The sequence below is a fragment of the Saccostrea cucullata genome, unplaced genomic scaffold (genome assembly GCF_032062105.1).
Source record: "Saccostrea cucullata isolate Sc308-1 unplaced genomic scaffold, CSIRO_AGI_Scuc_v1 ctg342, whole genome shotgun sequence".
Taxonomy (NCBI): Eukaryota; Metazoa; Mollusca; class Bivalvia; order Ostreida; family Ostreidae; genus Saccostrea; species Saccostrea cuccullata.
In genome coordinates, this window is record NW_026936636.1 from 324,701 (window position 1) to 347,053 (window position 22,353).

The following is a 22,353-nucleotide window of genomic DNA, read 5'->3' on the forward strand; positions in this document are numbered from 1 at the left end:
TGACTCATAAATATATTTATTCTCTCTCTTTATTTTTTATTTAAAAAGTGATAGTCATTTATATAATGAAAGTTTAATTATATGTCATATGTTGTATACAAATAATTTTTTCATTTATTTATAAAAATTTTACCTGTAAAGAATTTTATCCAATGAAAACAGACTTAGATCTTCAGCGGAAGTTCAGCACTGGGCGGAAGTAAGTAGCGTTTGGTTTCCAACAGCAACGCCAAGGGGAAGACGACACCAATGTTTAATCACCAGGGCCTGCATTAATTAAATAACAAGTGAATACACAATTACTTCGCGTGGAAGGGCAGCTTATATGACAGTTACTTATATTTAAAGTGTAATCATGTTGGGAAATAAGGCTGCCACCACTATTGGTCCCGAATCGTGGAGAAATTCAACACTGAAAGGAATTAAACTATCACAAACCATAGTTCAGAAAAGTGATAAAAGTTGTGATGTTGGTAGATCACTGGACCCTCTTCCACATCTTAGAGACACTGTTGCACAACTAAGTAACGATGAGATTCACAGGTATACAAGAGAAGTAAGAGTTATTGTTGCTAAACTGCGTGAAAGTTTACTGGACACAAATGAAGAAATAAAGGCCCTGACTAGGGGTAAAGAGGCTTTGGAAAAGGCACTGGAACACACAAGAAAAGATATTGCATTGAATAAAGACAGCCAAGAAGTCAGAGTATCTAGACCAGCCAGAGAAAGGGTAAGGTTGCACAAGTTTTGATGAAATTTATATATTTGATAAAGGAAAACCTTTATGTTTTGCTGTGGCATATAGCACAATACAGTGAAACACCAGCTTTGTACTTTTTTAATTGTTAAACATGAAGTTTTCAAGGAAAAAGTAAGTTTTTCATGGTTTTATAAAATGAAATATTAGTTGCTGTGATACTGCATGTATGCATTACATCAACAGGTATGCATTAAACATGAAGATGTATGTAAAAAGTATGTATAATACTAGCTGCAGATCTGTAGCTCTCCAAAAAATATATTGATAGACCGGAGAGCTACAGTGCCACCCATTGAAAAAACTTTATATTTATTGCGCACAAAAAAGTGCGCTCGGTTCTTGGTTAATTCTTCCAAATTCTTACCTCAATTGCAAAAAAAGGAAGATTTCAAAAAATTCTTTTTTCCTCTATCAAGTTCTCTCGTAGTTGACATCTGAACGAAGGATATTGAGTCGAATTATCTTTGAAACCAAAATGGCAGTATAAATAAGCGAAATGTTCTATGATTACAATATAAGGGTCAGGAGGACTACATGTATTAACAACAATTTTGAGGAATGTTTGGTTGTGGAAACAGCGAAAGAATATGTTAGGAACATACGGTTGATAATATTTTGAGACCACAGTTTAAAAAACACGGAGAAATAAATCGAGAAGCGAGTGCACTTTTTTGTGCGCAATGAATATAAGATCTAAAATATTATGCCTACTTGCAGCTAGTATAATACATAAACATATGTAATGTACAGTCAGACCTCATTATCTCTGACTTGATGGTGGATGAGGAAAGCTGCAAGACATCCAAGGATGTGAAATATTGATGTTAAAATACTATAAAATACTGTAAGTACTTTTTTGTCTTGCACCTAGCCACTAGATAATCCGCGGGTACAAAATTACGCGGATTTTCTAGATTGTCACTATATATGCACATTTATATTAAGTATGTTTGACAAATTTCCGTGGAAAAAAGCGCGTACATAGCATAAATTAATGACTTTTACTTATAGAAGAAACACACACAGGCATCTGTGCATGTGATACTCTATGATGTACTATTTATGCCATTTTGACTTATAACAATTATGTTAGTATTGAACACAATTTTTATAGAGGACCTGCCTGAGAGAACAATTATGCAATGCACAAGTATCATGTAGTCTTGCACCCAGCCAAAAAAAATTGTGTGCATACACATTGAAGATGAAATTGACTACTTCAAATCTCTTTGACACACACAGTATTTGAATGTTGATGTTCATCTGTACATATATTTTTCATTTAAATTCCTTTTTAAAATTCAATAAGTGGCTGAAACATATGCATTGCTTTTTATTATGTAACAGAACAGTTTTTGTGTTCTACTTTTTGTAATATTATCTATAAGCATTTCATAAAATTTGTTCACATGATTATCCACATATGTATCTAATAATTGTTTGTTCTATAATAAGGAAAATCTTCATAAATTTCCACTGATAATAAAATATTGGATTAAGACAAGAATATAGCTGGGATCCATGATTCTATTGACATAATTGATTTGTGATGAAGAATCCAAATTGTACATTGTTCATCTAAGTTTTGTGAATTGTGATACTGTGTTATTCAGCTGTTTCATCATTGATTCAATTTTCTCTAAGTATGTCCTATTCAGACCTGTCTTTTTATCCATATTTATAAACAGATTAAACTAACAGCAATATTGATAAAACCTCACATTGAAGTCTAGTTAAATTTTTGGTCAGTTTTATCTTCCTTAAATTGAATGATGATTTTTTTGGTCCTTTTCTTTAAAGTTTAATGAAATAAAGATTATGCTAGCCTATAATATGGCCCACATTAAAATTGAAAAGCTTTAAATATTAAACTGAGATTTTATTTTTTAATTTCAATCTTTTAAATCAGTTGCATATATACATTGTTAAAAAAAAAAAGCAATCTGATTAAAATTAAATGAATTTCAATCAAATCGTGCAAGATATGCACATTAATGTTTGTGTAAATATCGGAAATCTTAAATCTGATTAAATGCTTTTGTTACAGCTATTAACACCACTGAACAGCAAAATCAGTTGTCAATCAGACCGGACTGTTCAATCCTGAGAAAATGGATTTTAAATCCGATGTCTTGACTATAAAAACACTAATACACAACTTGGGAAAAAAATATTTGTTGACAGTCATAGGACAGAGTTAATATCTAATGCCAGAGGGTTATAGATATTGCTCAACTGAGTTTGAAATTTAAATTTATTGAAGTTTTCATTTCAAGATTTTTTTTTTCATTTGAATAGTTCAGTGGTCTATGAATGGGTTAGTAAACATCTTTTTACACTCTCTTTTTATAGAAAAAAGTGTACAGAGCTACAAACACTCAAAAAGTCTTTTATTGAATCAATATGCAATTTCAAAAACTCAAATTAAAAAAAGTTTTTATAAGGCCAAAATAAAAAATAGTAAACATCTAAAAGTTTTTATTACATTCTCATTTTTTGGATAACTATTTTTCTAAAATAGAAAAAATTGAATTAATACATCACAAGTGTACAGGTTACCTTTACTTTATAAATCTTCAAACAAACTTGCTTTGAAACTGTTAACAAAGTTATTACAGTTATTACATGCTATATGCATTCATTAAATTTTGCTATTTTTTCTCAAAAAAAAACTCACATTTTTTTTAAAAAAAGTATATTTTATTTTATAATCTCAAAACCCTCTTCCTCAGTGGCACGGAAGAACATTAATTGTCGGCTAATAAAGGCATACTCCCTTGAGATTGCATAACCATCGGTGCTTAAAACTTTTTCATATTTACTTTTTCCTTTTCAAATGTAGCAACAGACTAATGTACTTGTGCAGGGCATTGATTAGGCCATAAAAAGGCTGAGACAAAACTATGTGTTTGTTTTCCTTTATTGATCCACAGTAATGTTTCATTAAACATTCATTTGGCATATTGTGGAGTACCATAAATAAATATTTCATGGCATTCCAGTATTATATTATGTTTTAGCTTAATATATAAACTACAAGCCTAGAAAATCAATAGAATACATTTAATTAAAAGCTCTGTAACTAAAGCAACAATTAACATAAACATTTAAACTTTTCTTTTTTACATTTTGAAAACTGAAGTAAGGCAATCAATTCATTTTAATGCACTTAATTTTTAATAAATATAGACCAGTTATTTTTGTTTCATGCATTTGCTATTGGACCCCCCAGTGCACTTTAAAAGCCCCATTCATAGTAGAATACTATGGCTGACATTTATACTCTGAGTGTAGGTTTACAGTTTTGACACAGATCTATTTTGTTCTAAAACAATGAAAACATAATCAAATTACTAGAAATAAATATGTATATTAATATACACTGGGGCCTTCTAGATAAGATCAAAAACTATAAATATACTAGGACACAGTTTAACTCATATTTTCATCATTTAATCAAAAATGGTTTACTTATTATATCATTACATAAAATTTTAAATCATTAAATCTAGAATGGGAGATGTCACAAGATGTTTGCAAAAAAATGCAACAAAGCAAAACATTCTACAAATGGCTTAACAATGTAACTGGATTAAATAACAAATATGATTTTAAATAAAGTGCCACACACAGCATGATACGCCCGTCAAAAAATTACAATTATAATGTTCTTAAACAGTTAAAATGGAAAAGGTTTAAGATTTCAATGATTTTTACACACCTTAAAAAATTTGTTTATCCATCTCATGTGGTGTAGGCATTAATTATAACAAATATTGCATCAAAAATTGTAACCTTACCAAATGCCTATTGTTAAACAATATGAAATCACAACTTAACAATTAATTTTGGAAATAAAAGGCTGGCCATCAAATATAAACTGACCAACAGTTCTTCTGGAAGGGACAATTAAGAGCATGCTCTGAAGTAATGAAAGAGACATGCAGCTAGCCTTCCTAATTGAACACATTAATTAATCTTTAGCTGGATGCTTGTCTACTCATTACTCCCAAAAGATTATTGGATCTGCACTATCTACCATAAAACATTTTTAAAACGTATAAAACATCAATGATTTTTTTTTTTAGATTTAATGTCAGACAGTTAATTGAAAACCCCAAAATGACAATATTATGTAATAGTTTAAGTGATAAATTTAATTAATGTGTTTATAACACTTTCTATAAGATATTTTTAATCCAAAAGGCTTACAGGAACAGGGATATAGGTGCTGATGATTTGTTCACACTAAACTCATTAATTTCTCTCTCTAATTTGACATGCAATTTTCTGAACTGTGACCAGTGCTTGATAAAGCTCATGGGAGGCATACATTACATTTGTTATAGATTGCTGTCAAGTATATATGCTAAAAAAATAAGCAACATTTTTCTAATAAGGTTAGTGCAATAGTTTTACATTTTTTTGAATGTGTAAATGAATGAAAAAAAGACATTTCTTTTTAAAAATTCCACTTAAATTAAAGGTCACAGTGACCTTGAAATAGGTCGCGACACACCTTCTACCGTAAATGAAAATCATTATTAGTGATACATATTTGGCTATAACTTTTTAATTATGTCGTCATTGCGCGACACATCACCCAAGATGTATCATTACAAAGTTTTCTAGGCCTTAATATTTTTTAACTAATGTGACAAGGGGAAAAAATGAAAGAAAAAAATCAACACTCTTAAGACGGGTGTATAAAAAAAACTTTCAATTCCTCACTTTATAGAAAACCTGTACATGTATTTCTAGTGTAATTTTATATAACACATTCAATATTCTCTTTTCATTCACAAATGATAGCAAATTACATGTATTTTAATATTTCATTTGTCTTAATTTTGCTAACGCCAAACTACATACATCAATCCAGACATGGCATGTTGCAAAAGAAATATCGTCCTTGTTTCCAGGTATTAGATGCAGCCAGACGTCGCCTATTTAATGTTCTGAATGAGAGATCCCGTGTGATGGACCTATTGAACCACTCCCTCTCCTCCGCCGGCAGTCAGAGCGCCCCCACAGGATTAGGGAGGAGTCGTACCTCCATGGATGGTCGACTCTCTAGGTTAAATGACCTGTCAGGTAAACTTGGATTCATGTCCCTAGGTAAATAAATTTATAAAGAAAACATAGATGTTGGATGCAGTGGTATCATCGGGCATTTCTTTGGTAGATTTTTTTCTGAAGAAAAAAAATCATAGTTTTAATTTTTCTTGGGTTAAATTTTAATTTTTTTTTTTCAATATAAATATTCAATGCTGAATTCTTTTTACACTTCATGATCAATACACTGTATTGAAAATTTTCGTCTTATTTATAATTAATTTTTTACAATATTTTTGAGTTTTGATGAAATGGCAGGGGGGACGTCAAGGAAATGCCTATTCTTATTGTGGAGCAATGGACTGCCTTGGTTCTGTGAAAAAGTGCACATTTTCATCAGTTTATGAAACAAAATTCATATTTCAATTTGCATCCCAAATGTATAACTTGTCTCCTGACAATAACATTTGATTTTCACCCTGTATATTAACAACTATATGTTGGATTCATTAAAGTGAGACAAAAATGACTGCTTTTTCCTTTACATTGTTTTTACTCCTAAATCTGGAACTTACATTTGATTTCTTGAAGAGTGGTGTGATGCATGGTTTTTTTTCCTTTCTTTTTTGTAATATAATAACATTCACTAAAAAGACTTCCAACCCACTAACTAAAATATTTTCTCTCTTGACAGCTTCATGATAATGTTAATACATGTATACCAATATTCACTTTTAATTTGTAATAAATATAAAATTTCACATAAAAATTAATTCAAATCTTATTAATTCTAATTTTTAAATACCACTCAAAACTGATATAAGACCAGTAATTTACTAGTTAGAATATTTACACAATTCTAACATAGATCTAGCAGTACTAAAATGAAATCTCTATGAATATGCCCTATGTACCTTACCAAATTAACCAAGAAATAATCACTCTTTAATTCACAAGTTAATAAAGATGTTCGACAGCCATATATTACAATGATCCTTTCTTTAATATTTCAGGTCAGCCAGACCCCCTTGGGCCATACACCCCTGAGGCTGACCAAGCCCTTGTGGATGCCCAGGAGGCCCGGGCCCGCTCTGCTTACCTCAGACGTGAGTTGAAGGATGCCATAGATAGAACCGAGAAACTACAGAAAGCTGCCCACAAGTCTGTTAATGATGGACTCACACAGAAAGTGGCAGAAACCATCACACTTAAGGTCAGCACTAGTGACAAAAGAGATAATAAACAAATGTTTTCAGTGATTTTGAAATTTTTTAAGAAGTTAAAAAAATAGATTTATTTTTTCAATTTGAATAACAACAGAAATAAATGAAAGATTCTCAATTCTTATTTTGCTACTTTTTTTGTTTTAGCAACACCTTGGGGTTGGTCTGGGAGAGAATCGTCATGGTATACACCGTGCCCAGAGATGGTATGATGCCACTGACAAGGCTCGCGGATACACAATGGTAAGAAAAATCTGTTAACTCATAACTAAATTATAATCAAGGATGGAAAAGGGGAAAAACTCTATATTAATTTATTAAGATAGTTAATATAATTTTTATAAATATAAAAGAAAGCTTACCAGGTATATGCTTGCTTAAAAATATTGCAAGGACATACAATTTTAGGTAATTAAAAATTGGATTAGCAATGTTGATTGCAAATAAAATAGATATGTGAAAATTTACTTGCAGCAATAAATTGACATGCATTATCAATAAAGAAATTATACCTTGTTTATTCTAGGGTCCAGTTGCGTATTCTGATATTGCAACGCGTGAGCGTTTGGATCGTCCAATGGTCAAGGTGTTCCAGAGACATCCAGGAACTCAGTTACCAGAGGCTCAGGAAATTATCAGGGTAAGGGACATAACTCCAGCAAAGAAATCCGAAAAACAAAAATATTAACCTCTTCAATGACAATCTTTTTAAAACTGATTTCTCTAAAAATTTACAAATATAATAGAATGTTACTAATGTTGATTTCAGAGTGGAGATGGCCTGCTGCAATCTCTGTCTGCCACAAGTCGCAACATCGGTCTCCTGAAACTGTCACAACTCCGTCTCCGAAACGACATCAAAGGAAAAGCCATGGCTTCCTCTGTGGATGGCAGTATCATTCGACTCCGTCGCAGGAAGTCCGATCATCGATGGACACTGGGAGAGGCATTCTAACGATTGGATTCTTAACCCGATTACAAAATTTTAAATGGACTCTCTTGTGTCTTAATGTTTTCAGCAATTTTGTTGATGCAAATTACAGTAATGTTTCAGTATTTAAACTGAAATTTAAGTTTCTATGTCTGATCATGTGCACTATAAATTGAATTTTTTATAAAAATTTTGATATTGTCTACATAGCTTTTTGTGAACTTGGAAGGCCAGCACTTGATGATGAAGCCAGTGCATTTTGTAGTTTTAATGATGGTTTTCATTCTGGGTATATGTATGTACAAACATAGTGATCATGTTTGCTTGAAGCAATAATAATGTAGAAATCAGTATTATAAAAATGCAACAAATTATTTATTATAAAAGCTTTTTCTTGCATGTACTCAAGATAGATTTTTGGTAGAGTTTACACTTTAATAGCTAGTTGTCTTCTCATGTTTTGAATTTCTAGGAGAAGATTTAATCAGCATGTACATTGATTGATTCTTGCTTAAGTCAGCGATTTGGAAGTATTGGAACAGAATCTTTTAAAACTGCTACTCATCAGAGTATTTGAAAACAGTATTATTATATATTTTTATGCAAATTTTGCTCAATATTGGTGCGTTAGTACCAGAGCTGTAATAACTTCTGATGGTTTGTCTACAAACCAATCTACTGAACTTTGTTGCTTTTTTTAGCATCAGAAATTCACTGTGATACATGTATTTGTTTTTTTGTTTATATATTTTATATAATTGTTAAACATAATTTATTGCATTGCATTTCTTTTTCTGTGTCATATTATATTCTTATATGATTTAAGTATTAAATTCTTTTTTTGAGTGAAATTACTCATTTGATGGCTATACTAGTATACAATTAATTAACAATAAATTCTTTTATAGAATTATTAACTTGTACAAACTTCAGAAAAAGCATGACTTGCCATGTGTGTTTTCTAACACCATTCTTTGCCATGTCGTTTCATATATTCTATATATATGTTCATTGTTTTTTAAATCAAAATATGGAAAAGGTTTAAAATCTAGCGGAGGTTGAACACATCATAATTTTCACTGCACAGTATTGTTAATGTTTACATGAGTGCTATTAAAAATGATAAAATTTCATACTTTGTCATTTTTCCTTCCGTTATGGAGAGAGAACCATGAATCAAATACCATGAAAGTTTCTGTAACCATTCCTGATTATCACTGATAGTGATTACTGCGATATACTCCAACGAATTAATTTACTTTCTTCACCTCAATCTACATATCTGAAGCAATGTCTTCTCAAAATCAACATGTACTTATACAAAGCAATGATCCCGATGGTAACAATTTCCCATGGTGGAAAAATTATTATTCAATACTTCAACTTATTATCAATTCAACTTTCAAGTGAAGTGTATGGATGGTAATAACTTAAGTCATGTCTGTTGACAACAGGTAGAGAAACAAAAGATCAATATGAATATTACTTCCCAAACCCTTTACCTCACTGGAACATACAAAACTGCAAAACTACTTCAGAATTATTTCATAATTTATTCCTTTGACTTCAATATATTACTTTAAATGAGTGAGGGTGAATTACATACAACAGGTTATCACATCATTTGTTACAATTTTTTATATTTTAAGTTCTGAACTGACTACACCATATATATTAATACAATTTGTTTCTCTTAGAAGCAATTAGTAACCATTAAAGCCCTAAACTTGTGTCGGTACAAATTTACAGGTTGTGGAGGGGAAAAGATTATAATGGAGTCAAAAACAAAAAAGGTGAACCAGTCAATAATGTTAAATCAAACTGCTTGGAAATTGAATTTTTACAAAATTATACCAACACAGAATGTTCCTCTTGATAATGGACATAATAAATACACTAATAAATCAATCACTTTTATGGAAGGTATTTGTTTCAACTGATGGTAAATATGGTCACCAGAAAGAGATATTAATGAAAAGGGAATAGCACTTACAATAAATGCACAATCATAAAATACAGCACTTGTTTTTTGGAAAATTGGAAAAGAAATTTAAACACCAAATACCAAATAAACGATCAAGAATTGATCTGAAGTTCAGATGATATACATTTCAAATGTGTATCCTTTTTTTAATTAGACCAGAATAAATCAATCAGAGATATGTAATGTGAATTACTTTAAAAATTCTTCTCAATATCACAAAAAGCATAAAAAATAAAGACACATATACAAACTACGCTAGAAAGACAATGTGGATACACATGCTACATAAAATTTACATGGCTATTGTATTTACATGAAATGTACACCTGTGTCCATCAAAGCAGTATGAGCAGATTTTTTTCTATAAGAATTTGGATTTGAGTAATTTTATATGTTAAATAATATATGGGCCTGCCCATGTGATGTGCATGTTCATCCAATGAACTATTTGCATTTTATTTGTAAATTAATTCAAGAAAAAAATGTTGACCAATAAGCCAAAAATTTACATTTATAATGACTTAGTGACCTTTTCCTTACCAAGTGAAAAATTAAGTGTGGTATATGTCAATTTTAGAGAATGTGCTTATGTTAATGTTAAATCTAAAGCAAAATCAGGATGTTTGATGAGAGCATTGTATTGGACTAATCCACCAGTACAGGTTTCACTTGATCAATTGTTTTGCATATATTCAAATATCCACAAAACTGTTACGGAATTATAGAAACAGTATATTTAAATGCTGTTTGTTAGTTTTACTTGAAAATCCAAGGTCCTAGATGACAAACGATATTATCAACACTTTGCAATGGAGAATATTTTATATATTTAAGAAACCAACTGTAAAAATGAACAAAAATATGTCAGACTTTGTCTTAAATTTTCCCTGCTTCATTTCTTTGTGAGCCAAGTTATAATAAGAGGATAATAAGACTTTCTATTGAAAGATTTCTTAACCCTTTCTGAAAATTTATTAACATTTTCTTTTACAAAATCAAGAACTTCATTCCAATTGGTTTACCATCAACATTTGATATTTTTCCTTTTCATTTGGTCAACTTCCAACTTTATGATACAGTTACCAATCAAGAATTTTCTCCAACTTCGTAACGTAAAAATGAACTGATGATCCCCCTCCCAAAACAAGATCAGATATACATTCTAATCATGCCTAACCAGTATCAGTATCTATCAAGACATAACTTAGCAAACTCTCCATTGTAATCATTTACCGTAACTGAACCTAATGTATCTGCATTAATTTGTCTTTCTCAATACACCTGTGCCTTTTCATTTGTATCCAATGAAGAAAAAATCGAATAAAGATATTCTTCTCTATCACAAAAGCTTCATAACTGCTAATTGCTGCAGCAAAAAATATCCATCTGACAGTGTGCATGAAGTGCATCCTCGATTCAGATCCTACTTTTACCACCCTCAACTAAAAAATGTTATAACTAAGTTTTGATGTGCAACAGCAGAGGAAATACATACACATATACACAAAATATTTGATATAAGTTAACAAAACAATAACATTAACAGAACAATCACATCATCGCTATCAACTGACTTCAATCTAATGACTCCACAACAGAGATTTTGACATGTTTTCTCAACTCTGTTACAGGAAATTCCCCGCCCCTTTCACACATTGTCACACGGTATTCAATCATTCCAGGTCCCAAAATAAAACACAATTTAAATATGACCTCATGTTCATTTTAAAATGAATAGTAGTCAATGCATGTATTCTATGATCAAAATCATTCCATCAGTAAAGAAAAGATAAGGGAGAAAAAAATATTGCACCATGTACATACATATCATTGAAAAAGGTACCATATTTTAATAATAATAATTTACAATCATGCGATCACATGTTTTTGTTTAAATAGAATTATAAATACACAAATGTAGGTTGTTACAGAACTCCTAATTCCATAACAATCATCCTTTAAAGAAAATTCTATCGATAATAATCTCACTACTCCACCAGATGATCTTCCACACCTTGGTGCCCGGAGAAGAGAATAATTTTGATCAAAAGAACCCATGCTGCACACATCCTTGGAATGAATACACAGTTATCTGCCCGTCTACGACAGAGGCAGGGTCATCAACAGGCACAACCCTTATCAATGGGGGCTTGGTCTGTGTTTATGGGATTTCTGGGCGTAGCTGGCTTGTGTTGCACACCTGACTCAGCTGCATTCAAGTCCAAACTGCAAAAAAAAAAGAATTAATATATGAACTTTAGGTTCTATAGCACACATCCTCACAGATTTTTTTTTAACCCCCCAAAAGTTCACTTCACATTTTTTATTTAATACAATACAAATTTTTTTTATTCCAGTATATTGACCCTAAGAGAATTTTTCCTCCATTTTTTTTTCAAAGCTAGTCTTTAATACCTGTATACTGCTGTCTGAATAATAATCATTTTGAGGGAGTAATACAATTTATCTCAATAAATGTAGACAATTTATGTCATGCAAAACTACTAGTTTACAGTTAATGTTACTAGTTTACAACCAAATCTATCAAAGAATACCATTGTACAATAGTATTAGCTGTTAACATCTATTTCTATCTTATACTCAGCAAAAGTGATGAGTCTACAACTTCAACCAAAGTATCTCTGCACCTGACCAGCAAACAAAGGTATTTGAAAACTCCTTATAAAACTCACCTTCCATCCTGTATATTCTGGTATATCTTTTTTGCTGTATCTAAAAATGCATCTTCTACATTGTCACCCCTGCAGAAGAATAATTTTTTCACATGGAAATGAATGTTGAATTTTACAAATTGATGTTTAAAGAATGACTTTTTTCTGAGGCCTTTTTTCAAAAGTTGCTCACACTTATTTGCTGAAAAAAAATATTATGACTACAACTTCTAATGTGAATTAATTATACTTACGTTTTGGCACTACATTCTAAGAACATGAGACCTGAAAAAAATTAGATTGTGTTCAAGGATATGACTAAATCATGAGACATTTAAGAAATGTGGCAATACAAAAATTAAAACATTTTTGTTGTCCATGTCTTTTATATTCTTAAAATTCACTGTAAATCACTTGCATTTCATTTAAATTTAATGGCTAATAGATATTGTGATTTTAATATTTAGATATAAATACTGAAAACTTCAAACTGAAAACATTCTATATATTTGAAAAAACATAAAGAAAACTCGCATTATTTTTATGAGACATTGAATTACAAAATGTATTGACATACCATTTTCATCAGCAAACTGCTTGGCCTCTTCATATGTAACATCTCTTTGAGCTTCTAAATCAGACTTATTACCAATTAAAAATATCACCTACAAAGGAAATACTTCCATTATAAATAAATGAATTTAGAAAATAATTTTTTTTGGTCCCAAAATGTAATGCTGTTATCTACTCCAGTTTTGGCAGTTAAACTATATGAATTACAAACTCACTGTGTTGGGATTTGTTAAGTTCCTTGCATCAGTTAGCCAACTACTTAAATGGTTGTATGTGCTTCGCCTGTTTTCAAAAAAAAATTATTCTTGTGAAAGTGGATCAGAAACCAACATGCTACACCCGCATTAAAATAAACATAAATTTTGCTAGCAATACTTTGCTAATTCAGAACTCATGATGTTTTTGAGGGGGTAAAATATAACCCCCTTGACAATTCCCCCTTTATTTCTACCTTGTGATATCATAGACCATTAATGCCCCCGCTGCTCCTCGGTAGTAACTCCTCGTCACCGCTCGGAATCTCTCCTGTCCAGCTGTATCCCATATCTGTAACTTAATTTTCTGTCCAGATACTTCTATAATTCTGTAAAAACAAGTTTTATTGTTGTTTTTTTTAATGAATGTTACATTTGATACCCTTGTACTTAATCTTAGAATGCAGTCCTTTCAATAATTTTATAAATTGAAGATTACCTTGTTCCGAATTCAACTCCTATTGTGTGTGGGCAGTCTGCCATAACTGTAATTACAAACATAATTAATTAGGTATACAAAGAAATTCTAAATTTTAAAAATTCCAATTTCAAAAGTAAAAAAAGCTTTATATACCCCACCCCTCCAATAAAAAAATTCCTTACATCTGATCTAAAATCATCATCCTTTTACTTTATTATTGATCAAACAATTATATATCTGTCAAATTTCTCACATTGTTTTTGTTCTCAACTAGAATACATATTAAATCTCAAAATATAATTATCAAACATAAAAATTCATGCTTTAAAGAATTTAAAAGACAAGATTAAATAGTTTTTGTTTTAAACTTAAGACCACTGACTTATTTCACATACTGATGCTTTGACTCAATTGTTTTGTTAAATTTGGGAAATAACTTTTTGGTGAGAATAACAAATACTTCAGCATCACCATCACCGCATCTAACTTTACTAGTGTTCAATCTAAAGCAAACTAGCATGGTGCGGCGCCATGCCCCTTTTTCACAATAATTACCAAATTAAAATAATTGAGTCCCTATCTTTTGAAAATATTTATATTTTTATTGATCAATTTCGTCTTTAAATAATTCTTTGCCATCAGTCTCATAATTTTTCAGTTTTATGATTTAGCCATATATGGAATACAGTTTAATAAAGAACACAAGAAACAAAATATACATAGACAGGTGGGAAAGGAGGGGTCCTGCTTTAAAACATATTTCCAAGGTAAAAATGTTAACTTATAAATTTGCAAGCAATCTGTCAGGGATTTGTTCTTCATCTAGTCTCTGTTACCTAAACTCATCCTTAGAGCTGTTTATACCATAATCAGACAATTTTATAAATGGAAACATAATATTTTCTCCATGAACTCTAATACATGATGTTCTGATGTATTCTTAATTTCTTGTCTGTTTTAATACAAATTGTAAATTGTCCACCAATCAAATGAAGGAAAAAAAGTGAAAATCAAATGCTCCCTGCATTTGCTGTCAATAGAGAAAATGTTACATGTCAATTTAATTAATTGTCTGATTAAGGCAAGTAATATACTATAAAGGTTGAAGTTTACATTTTACGAAACTAGTAGAAAAACATCTCCCTAACAAAGTACTTGCAAAAATTTAATAGGTAACAGTAACGCTGTTGTTACCATGGAAATATCTTGAAACAGGGAAAGAACTGTTTCTTTACAAAATTTGATTCTTATTACTCAATCAGTCTCGTCCACCAGAGAATACCTGGGCCTCAACATGGGTACAAAATGTAATAGCATACATGTTACCCTATTGTGATGAAAAATAGGGAGATTCAGATATCAAAAGCAGTAGCATTGCACGCGTGTTGGGATTTATGAAGATATATTTCATGAAATATACATATATAGCCTTAAATGAAAACTGCAATAATAAATTTTAACTGCAAAGAAGTAGACAGAAACACGTAAGTTTGACATAAATTATACAAATTCAAATATTTTTCATGCTCATCATTTTGCTTTGATTGGGTCCTAGGTTAGCCTTTTGAAGAGTGGTCTTTGCTGATATAGCCTAGAAGCAATAATTCTGGATGTTCATTCAGTTGTCAAACACAACAAATGATGACATGGTTTAATCTGGATCTAAAACTAGTTCCTATCTTTCGTTAAATAAATAAGATTTCCTGACAATCCAAAACGAAAGTAGAGATGTGCCTAATGGCTTGATCAATGAAGTGATTTCTATTGACTTTATTGATAAAATTTCGCATCCAAAATGGCTTCCTTTATATTTAAGGTAAATGTACACTAAGTTGACATATTTTATTAAGCTACAAGCTATTTTTTTAAATTTAAGAAATGGAATCAGCTGCAAAGTTTTGCCACTTGTCAGAAAAAAAAATCCATTTATACATTTATAGACATTGTCAAATGTTTTCATCCAATTCTAAAATGTTGTATCTCCTTTTTCATCCAATTCTAAAATGTTGCATCTCCTTTTTCATGGCAGTATTGTTGACATAATTTATCATAACCAATGTAATCACTAGTAATCTTGTGCTGTTGTCGTTGTCAAATACGTGCTTGAAATCTATGAACACATCGGTACAAAAAAAGCATTTGTATGCTTCCAGGTCAAATCACGCGATATTTAACGAGATTTTATGACAAGTGGCTTCAATAATTGATACCCAAGCAAACCAAAAATACTTTAGATGAAACTTTTGTGGAAAAGCGGTAGATTTACTAATAAAATCGGTAGTCGGGAGATGGAGTGAAAAAGTGGTAGACTCCCGCCTAAATCGGTAGAGTTAACATGTATGGTAACAGAGACATTTCTGTTAACCCAGGGCCTTGCCAGTCCAGTGCTCTCCCAATTGAGCTAGAGGGTTAACTCACTGGCCCAAGCTCGAAGGAAGCAGTGTACCCTACTACATTTTACTTTCATTACATGGCCAAATTGTAGAAATTGTAGGTGCCATTTTAACTTGCACCCGGGGGAGGAAAGGGAAAAAGAGATGTACAAAATCGATGTTTCATCAGAGCCACCACTGTCTGACTTACATTTTTTCTCTGTAAATTGGTGTAGAAGGCAAGATTTTCCAACACCCATATCTCCGATGATGATGTATTTAAATATATATGAGTAATTGTAGGGGCCAGCCGCCATGGTTATACTCCTTGACTCCTGTATCAGAAGGAGGAAGAAAATTAATACAAATCAAAACTATGAACACAACAACTAGGATACTGCAATAAATTGTTTTCTTTTGCATACCTATTTAAAACAGAATATCATCTGAAGTTATAATTTGTATTTTCAAGTGGAATTTTTTTCGTTGTCACGAGTTATCTAATCCGATGTTTTCGTGTAAACATCTTAGCATTTCATACAAATCTATATAATTATACCTGTAACGATAGTTAGCATTTTCCATGAATGTACATAAAATTCGCGGTGCATTTTGCATTAGTAAACAATAGCTAATTTGTAAACAAAATAAATGTGTCATGAAGGGGGTGGTCAAGTTCAGCTTGAGGATAGGATTACTGTACGCTTAACATTCATAATCTGAGAGATCGAATTCAAACAATAACCTAAAATTTCAATGAAAAAGCATTGATTATTCTGAGATAATTATCTCATTTCTTTATACCTCCTCTAGTATTCGAAATATTGATGTAAAGACACAGTGTTGTGAATCAGCAATAGCAAGATGGCGGAATATGTGTTTGTAGCGCCACCTATGAAGAACATTAAAATTTTGTTTTTTGATCCCGATGTAAATCAAGCTAAGCCTGCTCAATGAAATGTTTTTTGTTTGAATCATCAATTGTTCAGATATCTTTGTATTGTTCTAGAATGTGATGCTATATGTATAATACATAAATCATACGATCATGTGTACAGTAAAAAAAATATGTAATAAAATAGTTTCTAGACACATGGCATTTTATAATGAAGGATCGACTAAGTTTGGGTTTTTCAGTATTTCCTGGACATTGGTTATTAAAGCAATATTTTATCTGATATGATTTTTCCTTGAAAAAAAATTCATCAAGGTCTTTTCAAAAGTTTAACTTTAATCGTTATATTTTTGAAAGCTGGATAAAAAGAAATGAGGTTTATTTTATTTTTGCTTGTCAAGAAATTGATTTTTTCTTTTATTGGGTAGGGGGGGGGGGGGGTCACTCCCACCCTTCATGCGAAAAAAACATTGATACACACCTGCTGCGTTTGATAAATACTTGAACCTTAAGTATATCTGCTCCTCAGCTAGGAAGGATTATTCTAATTTTACTTATGCAGCAATATTCATTTCATGCATTTTAATATAATTTAGAATTTTTTTAAGTCTTAGAAGGGGCTCTTCAGAAAGTTGACATTTAATTGTAATCCACACTTGAAAAAAGTAAAATCGATTTCAGAGAAATCGAATTTCCTTAAATCTGTAATTCAATACTAACCCTTATCAATTAACATGATATGAAGGAAACCCTGATGTATGATGTCTAACAATGATACACTATGTACTATATCGCAGTTTCTCTTTTCCGCGATTTGTTTTACTGCTCTTTCGCGATTAATTTTTCTTTTTTTGCTTTCTAACTCCTTTCTTTTGTATGTACCTCTTCCGTTAGCCATGTAAAACTTGTTTCTCTATGCTTACCACATGTTGCGAACAAAATCAAAATCGCGGTAAAACAGGTCAAACATTGGAAAATTATCAAATCTCGGAACATACATTCAGGAATCGCCAAAATTGGTGAACAGGTATATTTTAGGGTAAAAGCTACTAGTACTCGTATATAGGTATCCAGGCATTCGACGGAGAAAAGGACTCTTTTTGTTAAAAAGTAACTTAGTTTTTCTATTTACTTGGTCAATGTACGTAATATGATTTAACCATAATGATGAACTTTGAAGAATACTATGGGTAAATTCATGTTACTCTGTGAAATCAGAGACTTTTTGTGAGCATTACTTAAAAAGATGATTAAAAATTAAGCAGAACCTGAGGGTCGAGCTACCTTAAGTTCAGAACAGAACAGAACAAAGAGTTCTCTCCCTTTGATCTATAAACAGCTTATACAATTACAAGTATGTGGGATGGGATATTACAAAATCTATTTTCATTACTTATTTTTCCAATTAAATTTAGCAATTTTCATAAATCGAGCCAACTTATGAAAATATCCTCGTATAATTTTTTTAAATGGAAAATTCAAAATGGATGACACTTATTTCTCGATAGAATCACACCACAATGTATTAAAAAAAAATTGTAGACACAGCTTTTTATTAAGCCTTGCAATGTAATTACAAAACAAAAATATCTCAGAATTTAAAAATAAAATAAATTGTGTGCATACTATTTATTTGACCGATCGTAGAAATTATAAAAAAGAATCCAGATTACATTTATATTACCCGACCAATATAATAACGGACAAGTGTGATTGCCAATTTTCTACCTACGGTCACCTAATAATGAAGAAAACCAGCGAAGAAAAAGGCGGTAATATCTTTGTAATTGCAAGAACCTAAGGCACGGGTTTTTCATTAAGTAATTTATTTAGGTACCGTGTACAAAGGTCGCCAAAATGAAATAAAGCCGTCTCAGTGTTTAAACCCAATAGTTAATGAAATCAGGGATCTAATATCAACGAGAAAACCTACAATTACGTGAGTGAATAAATGTAGTGACATGTATTGCCTAGGTCGCGAGATTATTAAATCCGACCATGAATAGAAATGTAATAAAATTGACAATAGGAAATGAAACACTCCGTTAATCAAATTATAGTTAATAAAATACCACGAGACCAAATTGAGATTCTTTCTGTGTGTTGTACCCGTATCGCCGCCGAAATAATTGTGTCTGGATTCTTCATATAAGAATATTAAAGAAAAAAATTTCATCTGAAACATATTTAATCTGGAAAGCGATAGCTTTGCGTTGCTAGCCCGTATCTTCCCTCACAATCAACTGCAATGATCCTAGGAAACATTTTCAATATCTTAATCCCTTAAATCCAAAATTGACATCAAATAACAATTAATAATTGATTTTTTTTTTTGCATAGACACTTTGATTAATGGCCTCCACTTTCCCTTGATTGAAAAATCTAATTTTCTTGTCAAGATTCGAAAACACGATAATGTAATTCATTTAAGATAGAATATTCACAGAAATGTCTTATATCATGCGTTATCTTGCCTCTACTGACGGGGAGTCAATTTTGTAATTATGTTATTCTCATAATTATGACGAACGTTGAAGATGAGGAAGAAAAAAGTTTATCAAGCACAGCATCAATCACATGATTAAGGCAACCTCGTACTTTTTGGCGAACCATGAGAATTTCGACCAGATTAGAAATTGACTTCTTTTTCTTTGATTATTTTCCCATTTATTTTCTTAGAATACGTTTCGTTCCTTCCAAAAGATTGATCATTTTCAGATAAACAGACAAAATTTGATAAGGAAAAGCCCGACGTGATATTTGGATTACGTGCCATACACGGCTTCTTCACAGTGTACCCACCGACCGAATCTGCTTTTAAAATACAATTATATTTCAAAACTTTCATAAGAATTGTAATATTTCACCCAACGGTGGGAAGAAATGAAGTACCAGTATATAACGTTACAGTTTGATCCTGCTATGATGGAACCGGTTACAACGGAATCCTTACATGCTATACTGAAAACGTTGTCAGGGGAATTTCTGATTTTTCATATAATAAATGATTTTCTGTAGCAATCGATCTTACTAGAAATGACACGACAAGGGTTTTGTTCTTATTCACTTCATAATTATATATCTGAGGCTGTCTAATGGTCCAATTGTTCTAATTAATTACCCAAAGAATATTTTCTCAGAGTGCAGTATTTGCAACTCATCTGTGCGCAGCTAGTTCACCTGCAAACCAGATTATTCCGAGTCCTACTTCTAACAAACAAGTTCTACCGGACTAACTTTTCAATCTGATTGAACATCTATGGATATCAGTGTTAATTGGTAAATTGGACAATGGAGTAACCAAGTTATTTGGAAAGAAGTTTGCTATGGATGGTCTTCGATGGAGAATTAAAAAAGAAAGAATACCCCTTTAGTGGTTTCTCATGTGGGAGCCACGAATTTATAAAACATGTTACTTTAAAAAGACATTTTGAGGTTTATTTAATGGTTGACCTTATTTAATATAGGGAGGGTTTGGGTGTCAAAGTAAGTATATGCATGTATCATGAATTGTCAGTTGGTCATGACGGTTTTCGCCGAACTTGGAACAGGAATTTGGCGTTATGTGACGAAATTAGACAGCCAGAGGAAGACCCTACATCTATAACCATAATCATGTATAAAAGTTATCCCTTTTTGCAAAGAAGATAACTATATAGGTTCTTCTCGAAAAGAGCACATCGATCCCGATGCAAATTACGTCACTTCCGTTTCGCACAGAATTAACTCACTCACAAACAAACACACGATTGCATTACTATATCTCCTCCAACTCCGTTGATAGAGAATAATAAAACTGGTATCAGGTTAAGGCCAACAAATTGCATGTTGGCTATCCATTTTAGACTGCACAAATGTTGACTTTTTTCCCTCTGACATCCCTTAAGACTTAAGCCATAAGGCGGCAGAGACAATGACATTTACAATGTTTAACCTTGTGTGCTCATAGATGTTGTATACCGAATTCATTCGTTCTAGAGAAGAAACTGAAATAGTTCAAACGTCAACAGACGATCTAAGCACTGTAAAAAGCAGACGAGTACTAGTAACTATAGAGTTTTACACCTCTACATTCATATTGTACAGTTGATAGATTTTTTGATCTGTTATGTGAGATTTCTCAAATATATTTGGTGACAAAGAACTAAGGTTTCTTACTAGCCTTATCACAGTTCAACTGTACAGTTTAACTGATACGGAGCTTACAATGAGGAAGAAATATAAATAATCCTTTTGGGTGAAAATGTTTTGGTTCTGCTTAGAGTCTACATGCTTAAGATATTTTGACAAAACAATTTGAAAGGTTTCTCAAAATATATGAATGTTCACTTTTGCCCATAAAAGACCATTATATTAATTTTTGACAAGCAAATTCAAAGAAATCTTTTGCAAGATATCATTTTAAGGGTCAAGGTCAAAAGTTTTTGGTATCCCATGAAAGGTCTTGCCATAAAGAATACATATATTTAAAATATGAAAGTCCTAGTTTCTACCGTTCAAAAGTTGTGACCAAGGTTAAAGTTTTTAAAAAGTAGTTAAAACTCCAAGGTCAAAAATAGTTCTTGGCATGCAAGAGGTCTTCTCACAAGGATTACATACGTGAAGTACGAAAGCCCTAGCCCTTACCGTTTAAAAGTTATGGTCAAGGTTAAAGTTTTTTCAGAAGTACGTAAATCTCCAAGGTCAAAAGAGTTGTTGGTATCCAATGAAAAAAACATGTGTGAAATATTAACTCAAGGTTATAATTTTTTATAAAACAAGGTCAAGGTCAAAAGGTCAAAGTTCTTGGTATCCAATGAAAGGTCTTCTTACAAGAATAAAATATGTGAAGTATAAAAGCCGTAGCAATAAAATATAAAGCCGTAGCCCTTACCGTTCAAAAATTATGGTCAAGAATATAGTTTTTTCATAAGTACGTAAATTTCCAAGGTTTTTTGTTGGTATTCATTGAAAGGTCTTGTCACAAAGAATAAATGTGTGAAATATGAAAGTCCTAGTACCTACCATTCAAAAGTTATGGTCAAAGTAAAAGTTTGGAATTTTTTAGTAAAAGTAGTTGAAACTCCAAGGTCAAGGTCAAAAGGTCAAATTTGGTGGTACCCAAAGAAAGGTCTTATCACAAGGTACACATATGAAATATATTATAGCTCATTCAAAAGTTATGGGCAAGGTTAAAGTTTTTTCATGATTTTTCTCGCTTTCGCGAAAGCGGG

General features: G+C 31.5%; 2 protein-coding genes across 2 annotated transcripts; one reads left to right on the top strand and one right to left on the bottom strand.

The window, feature by feature from the left end:
* The first annotated feature begins 166 nt into the window (after nt 1-166).
* On the top strand, nt 167-9,102 carry LOC134245974 (tektin-like protein 1). Its single transcript, XM_062728206.1, has 6 exons — nt 167-730; nt 5,683-5,878; nt 6,829-7,028; nt 7,186-7,281; nt 7,565-7,678; nt 7,808-9,102. The coding sequence occupies exons 1-6, from the start codon at nt 356-358 to the stop codon at nt 7,991-7,993; spliced, it is 1,167 nt and encodes a 388-aa protein (XP_062584190.1). The 5' UTR covers nt 167-355; the 3' UTR covers nt 7,994-9,102.
* Nucleotides 9,103-9,502: 400 nt separating this feature from the next.
* LOC134246004 (ras-related protein Rab-14) lies at nt 9,503-17,142 on the bottom strand. The gene is made up of 9 exons (XM_062728252.1): nt 17,050-17,142; nt 16,457-16,580; nt 13,892-13,937; nt 13,650-13,781; nt 13,414-13,480; nt 13,203-13,290; nt 12,880-12,910; nt 12,647-12,715; nt 9,503-12,179 (listed from the first exon to the last, which is right to left on the bottom strand). The coding sequence occupies exons 2-9, from the start codon at nt 16,560-16,562 to the stop codon at nt 12,074-12,076; spliced, it is 645 nt and encodes a 214-aa protein (XP_062584236.1). The 5' UTR covers nt 16,563-16,580; nt 17,050-17,142; the 3' UTR covers nt 9,503-12,073.
* Nucleotides 17,143-22,353: the final 5,211 nt, after the last annotated feature.

Excerpts from the sequence above, each read along its gene's own strand:
- LOC134245974 (XM_062728206.1), top strand. The coding sequence starts at position 356 with ATGTTGGGAAATAAGGCTGCCACCACTATTGGTCCCGAATCGTGGAGA. Across the intron at positions 5,879-6,828 it reads ACTTGGATTCATGTCCCTAG|GTCAGCCAGACCCCCTTGGG; the intron begins GTAAATAAATTT and ends TTAATATTTCAG. Across the intron at positions 7,679-7,807 it reads AGGCTCAGGAAATTATCAGG|AGTGGAGATGGCCTGCTGCA; the intron begins GTAAGGGACATA and ends TGTTGATTTCAG.
- LOC134246004 (XM_062728252.1), bottom strand. The coding sequence starts at position 16,562 with ATGGCGGCTGGCCCCTACAATTACTCATATATATTTAAATACATCATC. Across the intron at positions 13,481-13,649 it reads ATGGTCTATGATATCACAAG|GCGAAGCACATACAACCATT; the intron begins GTAGAAATAAAG and ends TTTTGAAAACAG. Across the intron at positions 13,291-13,413 it reads ACTTAACAAATCCCAACACA|GTGATATTTTTAATTGGTAA; the intron begins GTGAGTTTGTAA and ends TTTCCTTTGTAG.